This window comes from Nycticebus coucang, chromosome 8 (genome assembly GCF_027406575.1).
Source record: "Nycticebus coucang isolate mNycCou1 chromosome 8, mNycCou1.pri, whole genome shotgun sequence".
NCBI classification, from domain to species: domain Eukaryota; kingdom Metazoa; phylum Chordata; class Mammalia; order Primates; family Lorisidae; genus Nycticebus; species Nycticebus coucang.
In genome coordinates, this window is record NC_069787.1 from 77,661,537 (window position 1) to 77,684,855 (window position 23,319).

General features: G+C 37.3%; 1 protein-coding gene across 50 annotated transcripts in view; it reads right to left on the reverse strand.

The window, feature by feature from the left end:
- CLASP2 (cytoplasmic linker associated protein 2) overlaps positions 1-23,319 on the reverse strand; it is a 238,037-nt gene that overhangs the window by 5,165 nt on the left and 209,553 nt on the right. For all 50 annotated transcript variants that reach the window (XM_053598615.1, XM_053598620.1, XM_053598627.1 and 47 more), the window contains 3 exons: positions 18,903-19,096; positions 17,960-18,088; positions 15,057-15,263 (listed from right to left, as the gene is read on the reverse strand). In XM_053598615.1, coding sequence (XP_053454590.1) covers positions 15,057-15,263; positions 17,960-18,088; positions 18,903-19,096 — 530 coding nt within the window. The remainder of the gene's footprint in view (positions 1-15,056; positions 15,264-17,959; positions 18,089-18,902; positions 19,097-23,319) is intronic.

Consider the following 23,319-nt stretch of genomic DNA (forward strand, 5'->3'; position numbering starts at 1 on the left):
CTCAGGTGATCCTTCCTTCAGCCATCCAGAGTGCTAGGATTACAGGCGTGAGCCACCATGCCCCAATGAATTCTTCAGCTTGGCAGTCAAGGTAATTCTATAATTTAGGCCTAATTAAACATTATGTCTGTTCCATACCTGGAATTATCAATATTTTCTCAAATAAATCCGGTCTGTGCAAACTGTTCCCCTTAAGGTTCTTTTTGTTGTTGTTTTGGTCATTAATGACTTTGTTTTATTTTAAAAATAATTTTAAAAAAACTTGATAAATAATAACTATACATTATTTATGGGGTACTAAGTGGTACCCCATAAATTTATACATGTGCATTCTGGAATGATAAAATTAGGCTAATTAACATATTCATCCCCTCAGATACTTACCATTGCTTCGTGGTGAGAACATTTAAAATCTGTTCTTTTAGCTATTTTGAAATACACATTCTTCTTCTTTTTTTTTGAGACAGAGTCTCATTTTGTCACCCTTAGTAGAGTGCCGTAGCATCACAGCTCACAGCAACCTCAAACTCTTGGTCTTAAGCAATTCTCTTATCTCAGCCTCCCAAGTAGCTCGGACTACAGGTGCCTGCCACAATGCCTAGCTATTTTTAGAGACAAGGTCTCACTTTGTCTCAGGTTGGTCTGGAACCTGTGAGCTCAGGCAATCCACTTGCCTTGGCCTCTCAGAGTGCTAGGATTATAGGCATGAGCCACCATGCCTGGCCTATTTTTTTTTTTAAATTTACTATTGCATTGTGCACAATATGTGAGGTCCTACCAAATACCTTTCCTCCTCCTGCCCTTTCCCCTCCCCTCCCTTTTTCCTGGATCATAGTTGTTGTATCGTTTGTAAGAATCTGTAGCTGATTATATATAGGTTTCATAATAGTATTGATACACTGAATACTTTTTTTCCATTCTTGAGATACTTTACTAAAAAGCGTATGTTTATTAACTGTAGTCTCTGTGCTATGCAATAGATTACTAGATTGAACCTATTTCTCCTAACTGAAACTTTGTACCCTGTTTCAGACCAACATCTCCCCTTTCCCTGCCCATCTCCCTGTTTATGCTTTTGATCACAATATTTCTCTATTCCAACAGCTGACAGAAAGCTTATCAATAAAGTATTTTTTAATCAATTATCTGAATTTATATGCACATTTTACCCAAGGGAAAACAGAGTTCATCTCCATTAAAATATTGATCATTTTCTTTTTAAAACAACTGTAAAACTATTACAATATCAATAGGTATCCAGATAAAAGAAATATATTTTTCATAATAAAATCAAATTATGTTAATTTTATTTTCTCTCACCATTTTTATATGATTGTAATTATAATGTACATTAGTATTTCTATATGGTTTTCACAGTAATAAAAGAGGCATCCATTTAGTATGTTTCCCAATTTAACTGTTCTATAATGTTTTAAGTTTGAGTCCTCCCTTCCCAACCTTCCTCCTGCTAAATTTTTCCTGTCACAAATAATACTGCATTCAGTGTTCCAATACTTAAGTGACTGTTATGTGACAAGAACAGGCCAGGTAATAATGTTGTGTCCAGCAAGATACACACTATCCTGACCCAGCAGTTACAGAATCACATGACAGAAGGAGGAGGTACTGTGGGCAGAAAGTGGGATCAGGAATATGATAGCCAGAAAATACTTGGCAGAGAAAGTATTAAATTGAGACCTGAAGGATGACAAGAATAAATTAAAACACAAGGGGATGAGGATGAGTACACCAGACAAAGTACACATGCAGTGACCCCCATAGTGAGATAGAGCTCAGTGCTTTCTATGCAATAAATCAATTCATGATAACTGTAATCCACAGGGAGGAGGGGGGGGTAAACACGGGCCAGCTGAGTGAACTGCCACAAGACGTACGGACTTTTCTGTCAATGGAAATGTCTGAAGGTTTTTAAGCAGGGAGTAACATCAGAGTTATCTGAGTTGCATTCAAGAGGATGACTTTGGAGAAATGTCTACTCAGATCTATATTAGTTACCTGAGGGTGTTGTAGCAATTACCACAAACCTCAAATTGGTATTCCTAGTGTTAAGGCCAAATCATTTCAAACTTTGTCTCCATCTTCATATCACCTTCTCCACTGTGTATGTGTGTAATCTCCTTCTACCTCTTTCTTATATGGACACTTCTAATAGCATTTAGGGATCACCGGGACAAACCAGAGTATCTCATCTCAAGATCCTTAACTTTATCATATCTGCAAAGATCATTTATCTACATAAGTTAACATTTACGGATTCCAGAGATTAGTATCTGGTATCTTTGGGGGTCACCATGGAATCTACTATAAGATCTTCTGCTCATTTTTAAATTTTTTTTTATTGTTTGGGATACATTGAGGGTACGAAGAATTAGGTTACATTGATTGCATTTGTTAAAGTCCCTCTTATAATTGTGCCCTGCCCCCAATAGGTGTGCCATACACCATGATCCTCCATCTGCCACCTCCTCCCCTTTCCCCGCTCATTCCTTCCCCTACCCCACCTCTAGTATTAGTTCATCTACTGCCTTCATATTAGAATTGAGTACACAGGATTCATGCTTTTCCATTCTTGTGATGCTTTACTAAGAAGAATGTGTTCCAGGGTGGCACCTGTGGCTCAAAGGAGTAGGGCGCCAGCCCCGTATACCGGAGGTGGTGGGTTCAAACCCGGCCCTGGCCCAAAACTGAAAAAAACAAAAAAAATAAAAAAAACAAGTGTTCCATCTTCATGCAGGTTAATACAAAAGTTGTAAAGTCACAGCTCACAGCAACTTCAAACTCTTGGGCTTAAGCAATTCTCTTGCCTCAGCTTCCCAAGTAGCAGAGACTACAGGTACCCACCACAATGCCCAGCTATTTTTTTGTTGCAGTTGTCATTGTTGGTTAGCTGGCCCGGGCCAGGCTCAAACCCGCCAGTCTTGGTGCATGTGGTTGGCGCTATAACCACTGTGCTGTGGGTGTGGAGTCAGTCTCTATCTTTTCTAATGGCTGAATAGTATTCCATGGTGTACATATACCACAGCTTGTTAATCCATTCCTGGGTTGGTGGGCATTTAGGCTGTTTCCACATTTTGGCGATTGTAAACTGAACTGTGATAAACAATCTAGTGCAAATGTCCTTGTGATAAAAGGATTTTGTTTTTCTTCTGGGTAAATGCCTAGTAATGGGATTGCAGGATCAAATGGGAGGTCTAATTTGATTTCTTTGAGGATTCTCCATACTTCCTTCCTAAAAGGTTTTATTAGTCTGCAGTCCCACCAGCAGTGTAAAAGTGTTCCCTTCTCTCTACATCCATGCTAACATCTGCAGCTTTGAGACTCTGTGATGTGGGCCATTCTTACTGAGGTTAGGTGGTATCTCAGGGTAGTTTTGAGTATTTCTCTGATGATTAGGGACAATGAGCATATATTTCCATATATTTGTTAGCCATTTGTCTTTTTTTTTTTTTTGAGACAAAATCTCACTATGTTGCCCTCGGTAGAGTGCCGTGCCTTCACAGCTGATAGCAACCTCAAATTCTTAGGCGATTCTCTTGCCTCAGCATCCCAAACAGCTGGGACTACAGGTGCCTGCCACAATGTCTGGCTATTTTTTTATTGTAGTTGTTTAGTTGGCCCAGGCTGGGTTTGAACCCACCACCCTTGGTGTACGTGGCTGGCGCTATAATCACTGTGCTACAGGCACTGAGCCCATTTGTCTGTCTTCTTTAGAGAAGGTTCTATTCATGTCTCTTGCCCAGTGATATATGGGATTATTGAATCTTTTTTCCTCTGCCCATTTTATTTTTTTTATTATTTTTTTTATTTGTTTGTTTTTATTTTTGTTTTCTTTGGTTTTGTTTTCATTGAGGCATTTCATTTGTTCAATATGTATTGCATCCCTAGAAAAAGAATCACAGGATTTTCCCTCCCGTGTGTTTTCTTCTTGCTTCTTCGTGGTCCTTGATGCCAGCTGAAGTTGTCAGTACAGTGAAACCAAACCGGCAGGATGGGAGCAGACAATTCTGCCATCTTTCTAGAGTTGCACAGCAAACCTGGGGCTGATCGCTCCACACTCGTTTAACCTGTCTATGAGGTTCTCAATGATTTTCCCAGCTCTGCGATCATCGAGGATTTCAAATTTACCAATGTAACCATGCTTCATCATCACAGCGGACAATGGGGTGGCTCCTGTGTCTCACTCCTCCGGTGGCTCGTCTCTGACCTACAGGCTTCCTCATCATCCAAGCCTTTTTAGATAGACAAAACCTCGTCGCTTTAACCCATCAAAGAATCCCTTTTTTTTTTGTAGTGTTGCGCGACCCGAGACGCGAACGAGCAGCAGCTTTGCTGTAGGTGTGAACTCGCTCCTGTAATTATTAAGTCAAGAAACAGACTATACACCGTGGGATGGCATATAGCCTCCTCTGCCCATTTTTAAATTGGTCATTTTCCTTTCTATTATTATTATTAGAGACAGAGTCTCACTCTGTTGCCCCAGTTTGAGTGCAGTGGTATCATTGTAACTCACTGCAATTCAAACTCCTGGGCTTAAGCGATCATCATGCCTCGGCCTCACCAGTGGCTGGGTCTACAGGTACATACCATGATGCCCAGCGTGTTTTTCTATTTTGAGATAGGGTTTCTCTCTTGCACAGGATGGTCTCAAACTTCTGGCTTCAGGTGATCCTCCCACCTCAGCCTTCCAGAATACTAGAATTACAGGCACAACTTTCCTTTTCTATTACTGAGTTGCAAGAATTCTTTATATATTTATTCTTTATAAGAATTACATTATATAATTCTTTATATATTATATATTCTTTATATATTATTATACAAGCCCCTTCTCAGATTTATGATTTACAAAAATTTTGTCCCATTGTGTGAGTTGTCTTCATTGTCTTTTCACTTTCTTGATGGTGTCCTTTAAAGGACACAAAACTTTAAATTTTGACGATGTTCAGTTTTATCTATTTTTTTCTCATTATACTTGATATTGGTGTATTTGAGAAACCACTGCACAATTTGAGGGGACAAAGATGTATGTCTATGTTTCCTTCTAAGTATTTTACAATTTTAGAGTTCTTACATTTTGGACTTTGATCCATTTTTAGTTAATTTTTTTTAATTAAGGTGAAAATTTTAATTTTCACTTTTTAATTGAGGTGAAATTCACATAACATAGAAGTAACCATTTTAAAGTACATAATTTGGTGGTATCTAGACATTCACAATGTTGTTACAATCACCACCTCTATCTAGTTCCACAACATTTTTATTACTTGAAAAATACCCTTGTATCCATTAAGTGGTCACTGCTTCTACCAGTATCTATAAATACCCATCCTAGACATTTTAGTGATTCAGAAGCATACACTATGTGACTTTTTGGGGGGTTAGGCTTCTTTCATTTAGCAATTTTTTTTTTTGCAGTTTTTGGCCGGGGTTGGGTTTGAACCCACCACTTCCGGCATATGGGGCTGGTGCCCTACTCCATTGAGCCACAGGTACTGCCCAGCAATTTTTTTTTTTTTTTTAAATTTAAAGATTCTGTTTCTGTTGCCCAGGCTAGAGTTCAGTGGCATGATCATGGTTCACTGAGCCTCCAACTGTTATAGCTCAAGCAGTCCTTCTGCCCCAGCCTCCCAAGGAGTTAGGACTACAGGTGTATGCCACCATGCCCAACTAGTCTTTGTATTTTTTTGTAGAGATGGGGTCTTGCTACGTTGCTTAGGATGGTCTTGAACTCCTGGCCTCAAGGGATCTTCCTGCCCTTAAGTAAAAAAAGTGAAAATTAAAATCCTCCTGCCCTTGGCCTCCAGAAGTGCTAGGATTACATGCCGAACAGTGGCATGTTTTGAGGTTCATACATGTTGTGGCATATATCAATGCTGCATTCCTATTTATGGCTAGGTAATATTTCATTGTATTATATACCGTTTTGTTTATCCAGTTATCAGTTAATAGACAAATTTAAGTTGTTTTCACCTTTTGGCTACCAGGTATAGGGCTGCTATGAACACTCAAGTATAAGTATTTATTCAAGTATCTGCTTTGACTTCTTTTGGGTATATGCCTGGGAGTGGAACTGGTGGGTTATATGATAATTTTTTAACTTTTTGAAGAACTGCTATAGTTCTACAGAAACTATACCACTTTAGATTTCTACCAGCAATGTATAAGGGTTCCCATTTCAGTACATTCTCACCAATACTTATTTTCATTCTTTTGATAATAGCCATCCTAGTGGATGTGAAGTGGCATCTCCCGGTAGTTTTGATGCACATTTCCCTAACAACTAATGATACCAACTGTATTTTCATGTACTTCTTGGCATTTGTATATCTTCTTCTTCTTTTTTTGTAGAGACAGAGTTTCACTTTATTGCCCTCAGTAGAGTGCTGTGACGTCATAGCTCACAGCAACCTCCAACTCCTGGGCTTAGGTGATTCCCTTGCATCAGCCTCCCAAGTAGCTGGGACTATAGGCACCCACCACAATGCCTGGCTATTTTTTGGTTGCAGTTAGGCCAGGGCCGGGTTTGAACGTGCCACCCTTGGTATATGGAGCTGGCGCCCTGCCCACTGAGCCACAGGTGCCGCCCTGTGTATCTTCTTTGAAGAAATGTCTATTCAAGTCCTTTGCCCATTTAAAAACTGTCTTTTTTGTTGTTGAGTTATAAGAATTCTTTATATTACATATATATTCTAGATAGTAGACCCTTATTGGATACATAATTTGAAAAACTTTTCTCCTATTCTGTAAATTGTCATTTCACATTCTTGATAATGTCATGTGGTGACAAAAGTTACTAATTTTGATGAAGTCCAATTGATCTACATTTCATTTTTTGTTGATGTTTTGGATGTCATATTTAATAATCCACTACGACATCTAAGGTTATAAAGATTTATCCCTAATGTTTTCTTCTAAGAGTTTAAGAGTTTAGTTCTTATATTTAGATCATTGATTGAGTTCAGTTTTGTTTACGGTATGTAGTCACTGAAGCTTCTTTGTTATCTCAGTGGTCAGCCAGTGACCTGACAGAGATTTCCTTAGAAGCCTGTAGTTAAAAGAAAATAAACTCTCCCAGTCTTTGCAGATTGACTCTAAGCTGGAGTAATCATTCAGTGCTTAGCCAGGTTGCCTACAACTATGTTAGCCTTTACCTCCTACTTGCATGAGTCCCAAAGATCATCTAAAGGTACAAGTCCAGGGTCCTTTAAAGTCTTTTCGGAGCATGTGTCTGCTGGATTCCCTAGTATCCATGACATTTCAAAGTCCTATTCCACCAACTATCTTCTTGCTTAGCTTCCTCCTTCCCAGGCTTCTCTACCTATTTGCTGCTTGCTCTGTTTGCTCTACTATAGGTAGTACTTGTATTTAAATGTTTTCAACAGAAGCCACTTGGGGACCCACTTCAGCCTGAAGGGTGGCAAAACAAAGGATAGTCTTTGTGCCAGTCTCTCAGGGACCACTGGAGAAATCAAAAGCATAACCATAATTTTTTGAGAATAAAGTCCAGGTTGTCTCTCCTGGCATCAGGAAGATGTACTACTAATGTGGCCACTGTCTCCAAGGCAGGGGGAATGGATTGCAATTAAGTAACTTTCTTACTGAATTTTTCTAGCACTCCATTGGTTGTTGTTTTTGGTTAGATCCAAGATTTTTTTCATTTTTTCAGTTTTGGTAGCTCAGTGGCTACTTAGGTGGAGAAATCAATTCTTGGAGCTTTTTACTCTGCCATTTTCTGTGTCATCACTCCTTAATTTTTGTATATGGTGTGATGTAGGGGCTCAAGTTCATTCTTTTTCATGTGAATGCACAGTTGTCCCAGCACCATCTGTTAAAAATACGATTCTTCTCCCATCCTTCCCACCCGCTGCCCAAAGCCACTGTGGTTCATTGACAGTAAATGTAAAGGTTATGCTGGATTCTGGATTCTATTCCATTGATCTGTAAGTCTGAGATCCTGCCTCCTGCCCTCTCTCCTTCTTCCGTAAGTCCTCCCTCAGGCACCCCCCCACTTTCCTCTACCCCCGAACTGGACTATAATAGTGTTTTACTGTTCTTAGGAACATCTAATTGTTTATATATTGATTTCATATTAGTGTGGAGTACATTGAATATTTATCTTTCCATTCTTGCAATACTTTACTAAGAAGAATATACTTCAGCTCCATCCAGGTAAATGTAAAAGATGTAAAGTCTCTACCCTTTTTAATGGCTGCATAATATTCCATGGTATACATATACCATAATTTGTTGATCCATTCATGGGTTGATGAGCACTTAGGTTGCCTTCATGACTTGGCAATTATGAACTGAGCCGCAATAAACATTCTGGTGAAAATGTCTTTGTGGTAAAATGATTTTTGTTCTTCTGGGTAGATACCCAGTAATGGGATTGCAGGGTTAAATGGAAGGTCTACATTTAAATCTTTGAGGATTCTCCATACTTCTCTCCAAAAGGGCTGCATTAGTTTGCAATCTCACCAGCAGTGTAGATGTGTTCTCTTCTCTCCACGTCCACACCAGCATCTGATGTTTTGGGACTATGTGATGTGGGCTAATCTTGCCAGGGTTAGGTGATAGAGGGGTTTTGATTTGCATTTTTCTGACAATTAAAGATGATGAGCATTTTTTCATGTGTTTCTTGGCCATTCATCTGTCATCCTCAGAGAAGTTTCTGTTCAAATCACTTGCCCACTTATAGGGAGGGTTGTTTGCACTTTTCTTATTGTTTGAGTTCTCTGTAGATTCGTAACATGCAAAAATCTTCTCCCATTCTGAGGGCTGTTTGCTTTGTTGGTGGTACTCTTAGCTGTACAAAAACTTTTTAGCTTGGTCAAATCCCAGTTATTTTTGGTGTTGCTACAATTGCTGGGGGTGGGGGGGATCTTCCTCATAAAAGTTTTTTCCCAGGCCAGTATCTTCAACAGTTTTCCCCACACTCTTCTAGAATTTTTATTGTATTGTGTCTTAAATTTAAATCTTTTTTTTTTCTTTTTTCAGTTTTTGGCCAGGGCCACCTTTGGTATTTGGGGCTGGTGCCCTACTCCTTGAGCCACCCAAATTTAAATCTTTTATCCAATGAGTGTCAATTTTTGTCAATGGTGAGAGGTGTGGGTCCAGTTTCAGTCTTCTGCATGTGGATAACCAGTTCTCCCAGCACCATTTGTTAAATAAGGGTTCATTTCCCCACTGCATGTTTTTGTTAGGCTTATCAAAGATTAAATGACAATATGTGGCTGGATTCATCTCTAGATTCTCTATCTTGTTTCATAGATCTGTGTCTCTATTTTTGTGCTAGTACCATGCTGTTTTGATCACTATAGCCTTGTAATGTAACCTCAAGTCTGGCAACCTGATGCCTCCAGAATTGTTTTTATTTCTAAGAACTGTATTTTCTATTTGGGGTTTTTTTTTTGGTTCCCTATGAATCGAAGTACTATTTTTTTCAAAATCTTTAAAGTATGACATTGGTTCTTTGATGGGGATTGTATTAAATCTATAGATCGCTTTGGGTAGTATGGACATTTTAACAATGCTGATTCTTCCCAGACATGAGCATGGTATGTTCTTCCATTTGTTGACATCTTCTGCTAAGGAAAGAAGACTTTTTAAAGGTTGTACATCTCATTGAAAGATAAACAATGTCTACTCATTTGGCCTTCAGTTGATGTTAAGATTAATCAGTAGGTTCAGGAGTTGTTAGTCTAATCCCCCCTTTATATACAATTCTCTCCCATCTTTTAGCTTCAGTATTTTAGTAGCCATTTAAATCACTTCACATAGTGTTTCAATGGAACCCCAAAATGTTAAATTTTTAAAATAATAAAATAACAGGTAAAATAATAAAAATGATAATTTTATAAGTCAATAATTTCTTCTGAATTTACCAACTGGAATTCTTCTAAAAGTACTTTATTTCATCAAATACTTGGTTATCTGGAAAAGTGGGTAGGTAGGCTTATATGCTATGATTCTTTCACTTTATTAACTAATTTTCAAAATAATTAGTATCTCAGTAACCTTCAAAGCTAGCCAATTACTAAAGTATCAACATGATGGCACAGATTTCATTCATTCATTCATGCAGACAAAGCCTCACTCTGTCATCTGGGCAACAGTGCCATGGCCTCAGCCTACCTCAAGAAAACTCAAACTCCCGGGCTTAAGCAATCCTCTTGCCTCAGCCTCCTGAGTAGCTACAACTACAGATGCCTGCCTGCCACAATGCCTGGCATTTTTTTTTCTTTAATTTAAAAAAAAAAAATTATTTTTTATTATTTTTTATTTTTTTGTAGAGACAGAGTCTCACTGTACCGCCCTCGGGTAGAGTGGTATGGCGTCACACGGCTCACAGCAACCTCTAACTCTTGGGCTTACGCGATTCTCTTGCCTCAGCTTCCCGAGCAGCTGGGACTACAGGCGCCCACCACAACGCCCGGCTATTTTTTTGTTGCAGTTTGGCCGGGGCTGGGTTTGAACCCGCCACCCTCGGTATATGGGGCCGGTGCCCTACTCACTGAGCCACAGGCGCTGCCCTAATTTTTAAAAAATTTTTTATTTTTAGTAGAGACCAGGTCTTACTTTTGCTCAGGCTAGTCTGGAACTCCTTATTTCAAGTGATCCTATTGCCTCAGCCTCCCAGAGTGCTAGGATTATAGGTATGAATCATCATGCCTGGCCATGAATTTTATTTTATTTTACTTTTGAGACAGAGTTTCACTTAGTCACCCACGATAGAGTGCCAAGGCATCACAGCTCACAGCTACCTCAAACTCTTGGGGCTCAAGCGAGTCTCTTGCCTCGGTCTCTCCAGTACCTGGGACTACAGGTGCCTGCCACATCACCCAGCTATTTTTAGAGACAGGGTCTTGTTCTTGCTCAGGGTGGTCTTGAACTTGTGAGCTCAGGCAATCCACCCACCTCGGCCTCCCAGACTGCTGAAATTACAGGTATGAGCCACTGTACCCGGCCCATGAATTTTTTTTTTAAATCTGATGTATTTTAATTCATTGTAGCATTATTCTTTTTGATTCTCAAACTGTTTTCTTGCTTTTACACACATGATTTCCAGGCTCATTTTGTACATTTTTTGCTTCAAACCTAGAATCAGTAATGATTACAGTAAAGACACCTGACTCCTTTGAGTGGAAAATAGTATTTGTACACCACAATCTGGGTAAAAATGCTCACTGTTACTGGGTTGATACTGATTCAGAGGATATGTCCAGGAAACATTTTTTGAGATAAAAAATTAAATAATTGCATTCTGACATATTTAATTCAAAGTTAGATTTTAAGATTTACTTCTTTTATTTTACATCATTATTTGCTTTATCCTGACATGTATATTTATGTATATATTATCACATACACATATGCCAATGTTATTCCTATTCTATTGGTTATTTATTTATTTAGAGACAGAGTTGTAGTCTGTTTAGACTCCAAGCTAGAGTGTCTTGGTGTTATAGCTCAAAACAACTTCAAACTCCTGGGTTCAAGAGATCCTCTTGCCTCAGCTTCCCAAATAGCTGGGACTACAGACACTTGCAACAATGCCCAGCTAATTTTTAGAAGAGATGGGGTCTCATTTTTGCTCAGGTGGTCTTGAACTCCTGAGTTCAAGCAATTCGCCCATCCCAGCCTCTCAGCATGCTAGGATTATAGCCATGTGCCACTGTGCCTGGCATTATTCCTAGTCTGAATAACCAATGTAAGTATTCTACAAAAATAACTGTATTATTATTTTCCTAACTATAAATATACTGAATGCAGTTCAAGATTTCTTTATGGTTTCTTTCATCTTTAGGGTATATCCCACTTAGGGATTTATAGTAAACAATTCTTTCTTGAGCTCTAACTACTTGGTTTTCAAATTTATCTATTGGGTAATTCTGCCTTTTATAAACTTAAAAAATTTGAATTCATGCTTTTTATTAGGTCCTATTGTTTTCTTACCTTTTTAAACCTTGTTTTCCTAAATTTGGGTTTATGTTTCCAATTGCTTTGTGGCCATATTTTTTTAGTGTACTTTCATTGTTGGTACCCTTCACACTATCTATCCTTCCTCCTTTGAAGTGGAGAGGTAAGTAATATCTTTGTATGAGGCTTAATCCCCACAATTCTTTTCAGTCATACATATGTAAGTGAAATGGGCTTTTCTGTATTTTATATTTTGAGACAAATTTGCCATGTAGTGGGGTGGGGTTGGGCTATGAAAGCTTTTCTAGCTTTATTGCTCCAGGAGTCCTCCTTCTTGTTACCTTTTTTTCTTGTTATCTTAAAGTATTAAAACACATGGTCTTTCTGTGTAGCTACCTCTGCCACAGTATTGCTATCATGCTCAGTGTAGACTCTATTCCAGGGAGTTTTTTTTTTTAAATGAGAAGCTCTTTTTGGATGGGAAATTCTAAGAGGCATTTTTCCAAGAGTCTTGAGGATCCAGACCACCTCAGCATGATCTGGCCTTCCTCCAGTACCTCTGCCTTCACCTTCAATTTTTTCTCATTTAAATTATGCATAGTTAGTTCTTCACTCACAACAGGAATCCCTCTTTTTAGTGGTGAACACTTGGTTCTTACAAGTAAATTTGATTTTCCTTTGATTTTCTGTACCACTGAGATCCACAGGGAACTTGCTGCTGGTAGTTACTTGGCTCCATCTGCTCAGATTCTGGGGTTCACTAAAATATCATTCCCTAATTTTGTTGAAGATGTTTTTCACATCTTATGTATGCAATCCTACTTGCTCAGTGAGATAACTCTGGTAAGAAAATGTAAAGGCATTCAAAACTACACTGACCTTGCCTTCTTGCCTCTTACTGCTCTGGTCCTAATACCTACATGCCCTAATTTTAATAGTTTATAGCAAAAATTAAAGTGCTAATATTTAAATTCATTCATTAGTGTTCTTGTGCTTTTCTGATCGGTTAAGATGCTTTTACTCAAAAATCATGTATGTTATAAGATTCTGCACTAAGCTAACATCAGAGGAAATAAAAAATTTACAAAAACTTAAAGCCACAATGGCTCCTTGTTAGCATCCTCATGCTCATCCAGTAAACACTTATTCAGTAGCCATTGTATGTATGACACATGTGTATTATATATACTCTGTTCATAGCATGAAAGCAGAGACAAAGATTTGGACCTTAAGTTAGTACCTCAGAATTTAATTAATAATAACAAGCTTACAACAGAATTATAAATATAATACTAGGTTGGGTGCAGTGGCTCATGCCTGTAGTCCTAGCACTCTGTGAGGCCGAGGTCGGTGGATTGCCTGAGCTCAGCAGTTCGAGACCAGCCTGAGCCAGAGCAAGACCCTATCTCTAAAAATAGCTGGTGTTGTGGTAGGTACCTGTAGTTCTAGCTACTTGGGGGGCTGAGGCAAGAGGATCACTTGAACTCAAGAGTTTGAGGTTGCTATGGCTATGATGCCATGGCCCTCTACCAAGGATGACAAAATGAGACTCTCTTTCAAAAACAAATAAACAAACAAAAACAACAACAAAAAAACTAACCAGGCATGGTGGTGCACCATAATACTATACATGCACAAAGAAATAAATGATAAATTCTCTTTAGGAGAGGTGTTTTTTTTCTTTTTTTTTTTTTTTACAGAATCTCACTCTGTTGCCCTTGATAGAGTGCTATGGTGTGATAGTTCACAGCAACCTCAAACTTTTGGGCTTGAGCAATCCTCTTGCTTCAGCCTCTTGAGCAGTTGCGACTATAGGCATGTGCCATTATGGCTGGCTAGTTTTTCTATTTTTAGTAGAGACCAGGTCTCTACTCTTGCTCAGGCTGGTCTTGAACTCTTGATCTCAAGTAATTTACCTGCCTTGGCCTCCCAGAGTGCTAGAATTACAGGGGTGAGCCACCTCCCATGGCTGAGTTTTGTTCTCACTCTGTCATCTGGGCTAGAGTGCAGTGGTGACATTCTAGCTCATTGCAACCTCAAAGTCCTGGGCTCAAGTGATTCTCCTACTTTAGATTCTGGAATAGGAATTTGTGCTAAGTTTTTTTTTCTGTTTTTTTTTTTTGTAGACACAGGGTCTCGTTCTTGCTCAGGGTGGTTTTGAACTGCTGACCTTAAGTGATTGTCCTGCCTTGGCCTCCCAGAGTACTAGGATTATAGGCATAAATCACCGCACCTAGCCTTGCAGAGGTTTAAATATACACATTAAGTAATTCGTCAGTCATTAAAATTACACTGTAAAATAAAATTTATTGGATAGGAAGAGTTCACAATATATGATTAAGTTAATCAAAGCATGTTACAAAATATAATCCCATTTTGTTAAAATGTTTATATGCATGGGTTTGTGTAGATAGACAAAAACACATGACATCTATGATTGTAAATTAGTAACCATTTTGGAGAGAAATTTGGCAACATCTAGAAATTCTATTTCTAGATGTATACATAGAACAAGAAGATACTACAAGAAGTTCATTACAGTATTTATGTAATAAAAAAAGAAATAATAGATGACTCAGTAAGCATCAACAGATGAATGGATAAAGAAACTATAGTATAAACAGGAATGAAATAAAAAGGAATAAAATTCTGATACATGCAACAACATGAAGCCTGAAAACATTAGCCTAAGTGAAACAGGGCAGACATAAAAGCACAAATATTACATAATTCCACTTACATGAGCAACCTAGCAGAAAGCAGAATAGAGGTAACAGGAGCTGGGAGGGAAGAATGGGGAGTTATGCTTAATGGGCACAGAGTTTCAGTTTGGAATGGTATAAAGTTCTGGATATGGATTAGTAGAAATGGCGGCACAACTCTGTGAATATATTTTATGTTACAAGTCGTATACTTAGAAATGGTTAAATGGTTAAGTTTTATGTTATATATATTTTACTATACTCACACCCCCTTGGCTAGTTATGGCAAGTCTTTGTTCTGAACATCACAGAGAGCAGGAAGGCTTGATCATGCCACTAGTGTTGCCTCGAAAGCATTGAAATTAACAACCCCCAATTGTATTGTTGCTTGTTCTTATAAGCTTTGTTGCTTACCTGTATTAGGCCTGGCATAATCTCTGGCAAAAGCAGGTTAAGGGTTTCCTTGGACACTCTTTCTATCACTTTTGTTTGCATTTTGATTGCAGCCAGATTAATTGGGTAATCTGCAGTTTGGATGATGGGACAAAGCACTTTGATGCACTGCTCTGGACTAATTGAAGTGGCTAACACTGATGCTGCTTCCTCAGCAGATCTCACCACCTAAAACAAATAGGAAATTAAGTCTGAAAGTAATTTTTAAAATGTTACACTATGTCCTAGAGGTATAAATTTCATTAAGTATTTAATATGAGATGATGTTTAGAATTTACTTTGAGAATACAGTAAACACAAATATAAAAATTGAGGGTACAAATAAAATAGACTGGCAAAATGTCATTGACTGATAAGCCTAGGTGATGGACATGTTGGGCTCTATTATACTCTTCTCCCTTCTTTTGTGTTCTTTTACTGTTGGCTAAAGTAGTTTTTAGATCAAATTTTGGACTAGTTGTTCTAGGGTGTGAAGGCTCTATTTATCTAGACTACATAATGTGAGTGCAGCCCCCTGCATCAGCCAGGCTGAGAATCTGCTCGTTATTAATAACTCTCATCTGAGGAGCATCAGTACCCTTTGTATCACATTAATAAGAAGTGAAATAAATCATCATTAATGTGTTATCAAAAGTTAACATACTATTATTCCTCCTCCTTTCATAATCATTTTCTTTGCTTTTGTACTAGACTTGGGGAGGGTAAAACACTGGTGAGGAAAAGAAATGGTCACCTTTCTTATTATTAGAATCTGCAATCTCTAAAGATGGCCTTAAAAACATGTAAAAATCATTGTTTTTTTAAGCTCCTTTGTCAGTGTCTTACTTAATCTCACATGGTGAAAGGTACAGTGGGAAATACACTGAAAAAAAACAAGACACTGGAAGTTGGAAGACCTAGGCCTAATTGTAGCTGTAAACTGCAAAAAAAAAAAAGAATGGCAATATATTTTGTAAAAAACAGCGATGCTACAGTGGTCTTATTTGGGATAGAAAGTAGATAACCAAATTAACAAATATTAAATACTGTTCTTCTTCTTTTTTTTTTTTTTTGTAGAGACAGAGTCTCACTTTACTGCCTTCAGTAGAGTGCCATGATGTCACAGGACTCACAGCAACCTCTAGCTCTTGGGATTCCGCGATTCTCCTGCCTCAGCCTCCCGAGCAGCTGGGACTACAGGCGCCTACCACAACGCCCGGCTATTCTTTGGTTGCAGTTCAGCCGGGGCTGGGTTTGAACCTGCCACCCTCCGTATATGGGGCCGGCGCCCTACTCACTGAGCCACAGGTACCACCCTTTTTTTTTTTTTTTGAGACAGAGCCTCAAGCTATTGCCCAGGGTAGAGTGCCATGGCATCACAGCTCACAGCAACCTCAAACTCCTGGGCTCAAGAGATTCTCTTGCCTCAGCCTCCAGAGTAGCTGAGACTACAGGCACCCACCACAACACCTGGCTATTTTTTGGTTGTAGTTGTCATTGTTTGGCAGGCCAGGGCAGGATTCCAACCCATCAGCTCTGGTATACGTGGCTAGCGTCTTACCCACTTGAGCTACAGGTACTACCCTCAGTACTGTTTTTTCAACTTTCACTGAGATGCTATAGGTTTACTACTAAACACCTGCTGGATAAAAAAGAAGCATTACGAAAATCCAGATGGATTTAGAAGTTATGATTCATTTTCCTTAAAGGTTCACAGTGAAATCTTTTAAAAAGTAAATTACCCCAAGGGCTTTAGTTTCTCCACATCCTCACCAATACTTACTATCTGTCCTCCTTGTGAATGTTCAGTGATATTTCATTGTACTTTTAGCTGCATTTTCCTATGTACTTATTGTCACTTGTAAATTTTTGAGAAACGTCTATTCAGATTCTTCGCCTATTTAAAAAATTGGGTTGTCTTTTCCTTGTTGAATTGTAAGAGTACTTTTATATAATATGGGTATTAGCACCTTTTCAAATAGATGATCTGCAAAATTTTTCTCTCATTCTGTGAATTGTATTTTCACTTTACTGATAGTATTCTCTGAAGCACCAAAGTTTTAAATTTTGATGCAGTCCAATTTATTATTTTTTTTAATTGGTTGCTTCTGCTTTTGGATTTACATTAGGAAATCACTGCTTAATCCAATGTAACAAGGATTTATACCTCTGTGTTCTTCTGAAAGTTTTATAGTTGTAGCTCTTGCACTTGGCTTTGATTCATTTTATCTCACTGCTATTTTAACTTTGCTTTTTGATTTGCCTTTTGTTAATGTCTTGGTTCTACCAGAGATACCTGTTATTGATCAGGTGCTTTTTCTTAGAAATACAGCTCTTACTTGAAATTTCCTTTCCTAATTCTTTCTGAGATTATAATAAAAATCCTCATGGTTATTTAATCAAACCACTGGTGTACAGGGGGAGATATCATGGTTACAAAGTAATAAAACAGGTTTATAGAACTTTTTCATGAAAGCTGTCCTCATTAGTTTATTGAATAAACTTATAACATATAGATATAGTGTCTATGGGGAATTTGCTACTTAAAACTAACAATGATTTCTTATGTTCATTGGTTACTTAAAAAAAAATCAAATCCTTATTGTTACATGGGAAGTGGCAATAAGATTGGTGAACTCCAGGTAGAGAATTAAAAGTGAAGTGAAGGAAAAAAATGAAATCAGATAAATTATTTCCCAGAGCTGGCCTATTTTAGGTGAAATATGATATCGACACAATTCATTTGGTAGGAAAAAAATATATTTGTTACTTAATCAGGTATATCAAGGTAAGTATTTATCAAGAACAGTGATGACTATAATAAGGGTACATTTTATACAACATTTACATGTTTCATGCAATAAAAGAACTCTCAGGTAACTTACCTCCTTATGAGGATCTTTATGAGCTTCCAAAGTTTTCATGACAGTCAGTTCTGCATAGTTTTTAAATCTTGCTGGTTGATGCCTTAGAATTTCTCTTAAAACCTTTAATGCCAAAGCCCTGATTGTAGGCTAAGAAGAAATGATTAAATGTTTTTTAATATTTTAGGTTATAATCTTTAACATTTTTAATTTCTGTAACTTAAAGGTCTTAACATGGGGAGGGGGCAAAACTGCAGATAACAGCATGTGGTATATCACATAATTAAGTTTTCACATCTCTAATTGAAAATTTATATCACACTTCTTATATTTGCAATAAATCAAGAACCAACTATATTCTGACTATAAAATAAATTTTATTTCTGAGCAACTAATTTTATTATTATTATTTTTTATTTTTACATATACATGTGCTAATTAGGTTTCCATTCTTTTTGCCTTCACAAAATTAAAAAAACTTAAAATTTAATAACAATAACAATGTTTAAGATAAGGATTAGAAACAAAAACCTTGTAAAGAATGAAGGAACATAAATACATTTAGAAAAGGAATCAGACAATTGCTTCATCGAAATATTGAGCAATAATAATAATAATAATGCAAAGAAAGTAACATTTACATTGTCAAATAAGAGTATTATCTATTATAGAATGCTTTGACTCTGAGATTCAGTATGGAATCATACTGAATACTGAGCAACTAATATATATACACTTTCTTCTATAAAGAATTTAGCTCGTGACCTTCCACTTATCCTTTCGTTAATTGTTTAAAATTGTTGGGCTACTAGGTGAAGAAAAAGTACTTTATAGTAAAGATTTTATACAGAAAGAAGCAGTAGAATAGCTTCATTTTCTCGATTTCCAAATTTGTGTAGCACCTGACAGACAATCTAAAACAGACAGCAAGGACAGGGTATTATATACAAATTCTGTCATTTACCTCTTTGTCCCCAAGGGTTTCAAGCAATAAAAGCAATATTGTTTTGAAGTGTTCATCCCAAACACCGAAAGATTCTTCCTGTGTCAGTTTCATAAGTTCATAGAGGGCGATTTTTCTTTCTTCCACACGTTCATTATGATTAGACAGCTCCTTCAGCAACTCTGCAACTAGGTCAGAATGGTCTAAGGAAAGATCTGTCAAAGAGACATGATATTAATTCAGTAACTCTATAGGTCAACACTCATAAGTATGGGGATGACAACTTTATAACACTGTGAAACACAGACATATCAGTGGTTATAAAAAAGAAAAAAAAAAGACAGTAAGTAATTTTCTTTTTAATCTTATTATCCCCAAAACATAAATTTTTATATAATCATGGGATTACAGTTAAAGTAAAAAACCACGCCCTCCTTTTTAATAATAAAAATATACAAGAGACCACTATAATGAACCCCCATATAAATAACCCAAATTTAACAGTTTTCAAGATTTCACCATTCTTAACCTTATTTGGGTCCCTATGTCCTTTGTTTTCTTACATTTTTCTAGCAAACCCCAAATATGTCATTTCCTCCTTATATACTTCAGTATGCATTTTCTATGGTGTCACACCAGGAGGCTTACAATGTCTAGATATTCCACTTTTAGCAATGCTAATAACGATCACTGGAAATCACATCCAACCATTGTAAGGTTCCCTATCCATCTTTTAGAGTTATGGCTTTGCCCACTGATTATTGCTCAGTTATTTTAAAGTTAAAAATGTTGGTTATCTAATCATACCATTCCTTCCATGAACTAGAATCTTCTGCAGAGGATAACTTTATCAATTGGAGCTATTCTGAATACCGTGAAATATCATTTGATAAAAAAGGCAGAAAAGATGCTTAATACAGTTCTCTTTAAATGTCATAATCAAGAGTTTGGCTTAACAGTTATCAAAGAGTTTTGATTTCTTTTAAAACTATAATTAAAACTCATGAATTTTATAATTTTTTTTTGAGATAGGGTCTTGTTCTTGTCAACTGGGCTGGAGTGCAGTGGCACAATAAGAGCTCACTGAAGCCTCAAATGATCTTTTTGCTTCAGCCTCTGAGTAGGTGAGACTGTAGGTGCCTGCCACCAGGCCTGGCTGATTTTTTTTTTTAAGGTAGAGATGGGGTCTTGCTATGCTCTCCAGGCTGGTCTTGGCCTCAAGCAATCTTCCTGACTTGGCCTTCTAAAGTGCTGGGATTACAGGGTGTGAGCCATTGTACCTGGCCTTTATGAATGTTAAAGGACACTCACTTATTGCTTATTTTCAATAGTTATTAAATAGTGCTTTGAATAATTTTTGTGGAAATGACAGTTTTATCTAGAAGTTCACATTTGAACATTACAAAATACCAGAGTTGTTCTTGAATTCTTTTGATGATCAAATACACGATAAATTCAGGCCTTGAGGACTTGGGCAGGCAGTGGCCTGAGTTTGTGCCATAGATTCATTTTCTTCCTAACTTCTTCTCTGGGCATACTACAGACCAATATTAAAAAAATACAGCTGGTTCAACAAGAGCTACTGCAGTAGGTCAAACGCACCACTACAAACCCCACAAAAATAACTCCTGCAAAGTTATTAGTTCACAGATAACAGATGATCATTCTAATTAGTGTGTCTTTCGTTTCAGTTAAATAAAGGTAATTCAGAAGAACATGCTATTCAAAGGAAGTCAGTTCTCTTTTCCATGAAAGTTGGCATTGTCATTGCTCTGGCAGATAATTAGAAATGACTCAAGATAATGGTCTGGACAGATGACTGGCAGAAAAATAATTTCTGCCACAGAAAACACATTAATCATCAAATATAAAACCGAACTATTTGTATTACACTAATGAGATAAACCTAAGGTACTTAATGTTCCTCTTTTGACACAGAAGGCCACTGTGGTCAAGTGAAAAGAATGTGGGCTTTGCACTCACACCAAACCTCTGCCTATTCACTCTGTGTGATTGGGGGCATTTTCTTAGTATATGTGCTGCCCAAGCAAGCACACAATTGGGGCAATTTTTTAATTATTGCTGAGCCCAACAGGTAGGAAGGATGTCCACACAAAGTGGTGACCAGTGTGAGCCCTTGGAGCCAAAGTAGAGTGAGAAAGGTTATCCATGGCTTTGGGTGAGGGTAGAATGGAACAATCCACAAGGATAGTAATAGATCTGTGCAAATAAGGAGATGGTAGCAGAGATAAAAAATTGGTTGCTTATAGACCATTCAGATAAAGCATATATTAAAGATAATAAAAGCTTGGTTTCTTGCTTTAAGTAAAAGGGGGTTATCAATATGGCAGAAATTAATCTGATGATGTTAGAATGGAATTGCCTCTATTGGTGTAAATACATGGCTTTTAATAAAGAAATAGAGATGTATATGTCTATATACACACACACACATACTCTCTAGCTCTAGCCATGGTGAGATCTGGGGAGTAATGATATCTGACTGGCAGTAAGTATATCTAGTGTCCAGACTTTAGCCACGAAAAACCATTTTCTTTCTATTAAAGGAACAATGAATCCTTGGAAAAATGATTGATTCCAGGATTTAAGCAGGGACTGATAGCGAGGATGGGAATATGTCTAAAGAACACCAAAAGCCAGTTTGAAGGGGATCCTGCCAGTCAAATGAAGGACAATTTGAGCATCAAAATAATGGTAGTTACAAATTATAATCTATTAAATATAACAGGAAACTATGAGTCTATACAGTTATAAAAATGCACATCAATTTTTTTACTTTAATAAATTTTAAGTTTAATGAGGAACTCATTTAGAATCTCTCTTCACAAGATACTTATTACAAAGAAAAAGTAAATTCACAGTGAAGAAGCCTGGTAACCACCACTATAATTAAGTGATCTAAGTTAACATAACAAGTCACAGGGCAAAATGAAATCATGTGTTACTATTTGATAGGGTACAATGAAAAGAATGCACTATCACTTCTGTGATACTGATGTGAAGAATGTATAATTTTATTAAAATCATAAAAAAAATCAGAAAAACCTATAGTCAGAGACATACTACAAAATAACTGGTTTTTGATCTTCGAAAGTGCCATGGTCTTGAGAATCAAGAAAAGACTGAACACCAAAGAAGAATAAGGAGACATGATGATTAAATACCATGTGTCATTCTGAAATGCATCTTTTAACTATACTACTGGGAGACTTTGGGAAGATGGTAGAGTAAGAAACACCTGGACTTTGTTCCCTCACCAATTGTTTTGGCAGAATCTGTATGATTTAATTAATTTGGAACTCTAGAGTCTATTAAAGGGTTGCAACTTCCAGGGAAAGACTCGAATGGTAAAGTGCAGTTAATTTCTATTGATTTCAGATCTTAGCACAGTAGCAACTACCCATCCCTTTAATCCTTTGGCAAGCAGCTCTGCATGCATTCGTGGAACAGTTGGCACAGAGCTTGTGGGAGCCTGAGTAAGCAAAAAGAATCTTGTCCTCAAAGTAGCAAGGATCTGTGCTCTGATCATTGTTATATCTATTTTTTCTTCTTCCAAAGACCCTTTCCAAATCATCATCACTGCTGCTTCTGATCACAGAGGTAGAGAAAAAAAGGGGGGACAAGCCACTGTTGTTAAACCTTTTCCACTGTTGCAAGCCCCTCTCCCTCTAGTTAACGTAACTTCCAGGGGCATAAAGGACTGGCATTCTTTCCCCAACTCCCTCCTTTTTCTCTATTTCCCTTTTAGGAAGCCAAATGACAAAGACCAGAATATTCCAAAACAACGACACATACAGAGAAAATTAGAAAGTGGCAAAGTATGCTCAGGAAAAGATACAGGCTCAAAAAGAGAGGAGATCTTTAGTTTAAACCTCAGGCTGATACTTGGTACAGAGATAGCCTACAACAATCAAAACCAAAACCAATAAATAATAACAAGAAAACAACAAATACTGGGGTGGGAGGAGAATGCGATTTTCAGAGTCAGCACATTATTAGATTCAAATGTCGAGTTTTCTATAGAAAGTAACAAGGCACACAAAGAAACAGGAAGTATGGCACATTTAAAGGAAAAACATGAAAAAACTGCCCTGAAAAAGATCTGATGCCAGATCTTCTAGGCAAAGTCTTTAAAACAGCTGTTTTAAAAATGCTTGAAGAAGTAAAAAAAGATGTGGAGAAAGTGATGAAAATTATGTAGGAACAGAGTGGAAATATCAACAAAGAGGTAGAAAACCTAAAAACAAGCCAGAAAGAAATTCTAGATCTGAAAAGTACAGTAGCTAAAATAAAAAATTAACTAAAGGAATTATTTCAAAAGCACAATTGAGCAGACAGAAGATTCAGTGAACTTGAAGGTAGGGCAATAGAAATTATCAAGTTTGAGGAAAAGAAAAAAAAGATGAAAGAAAAGTAA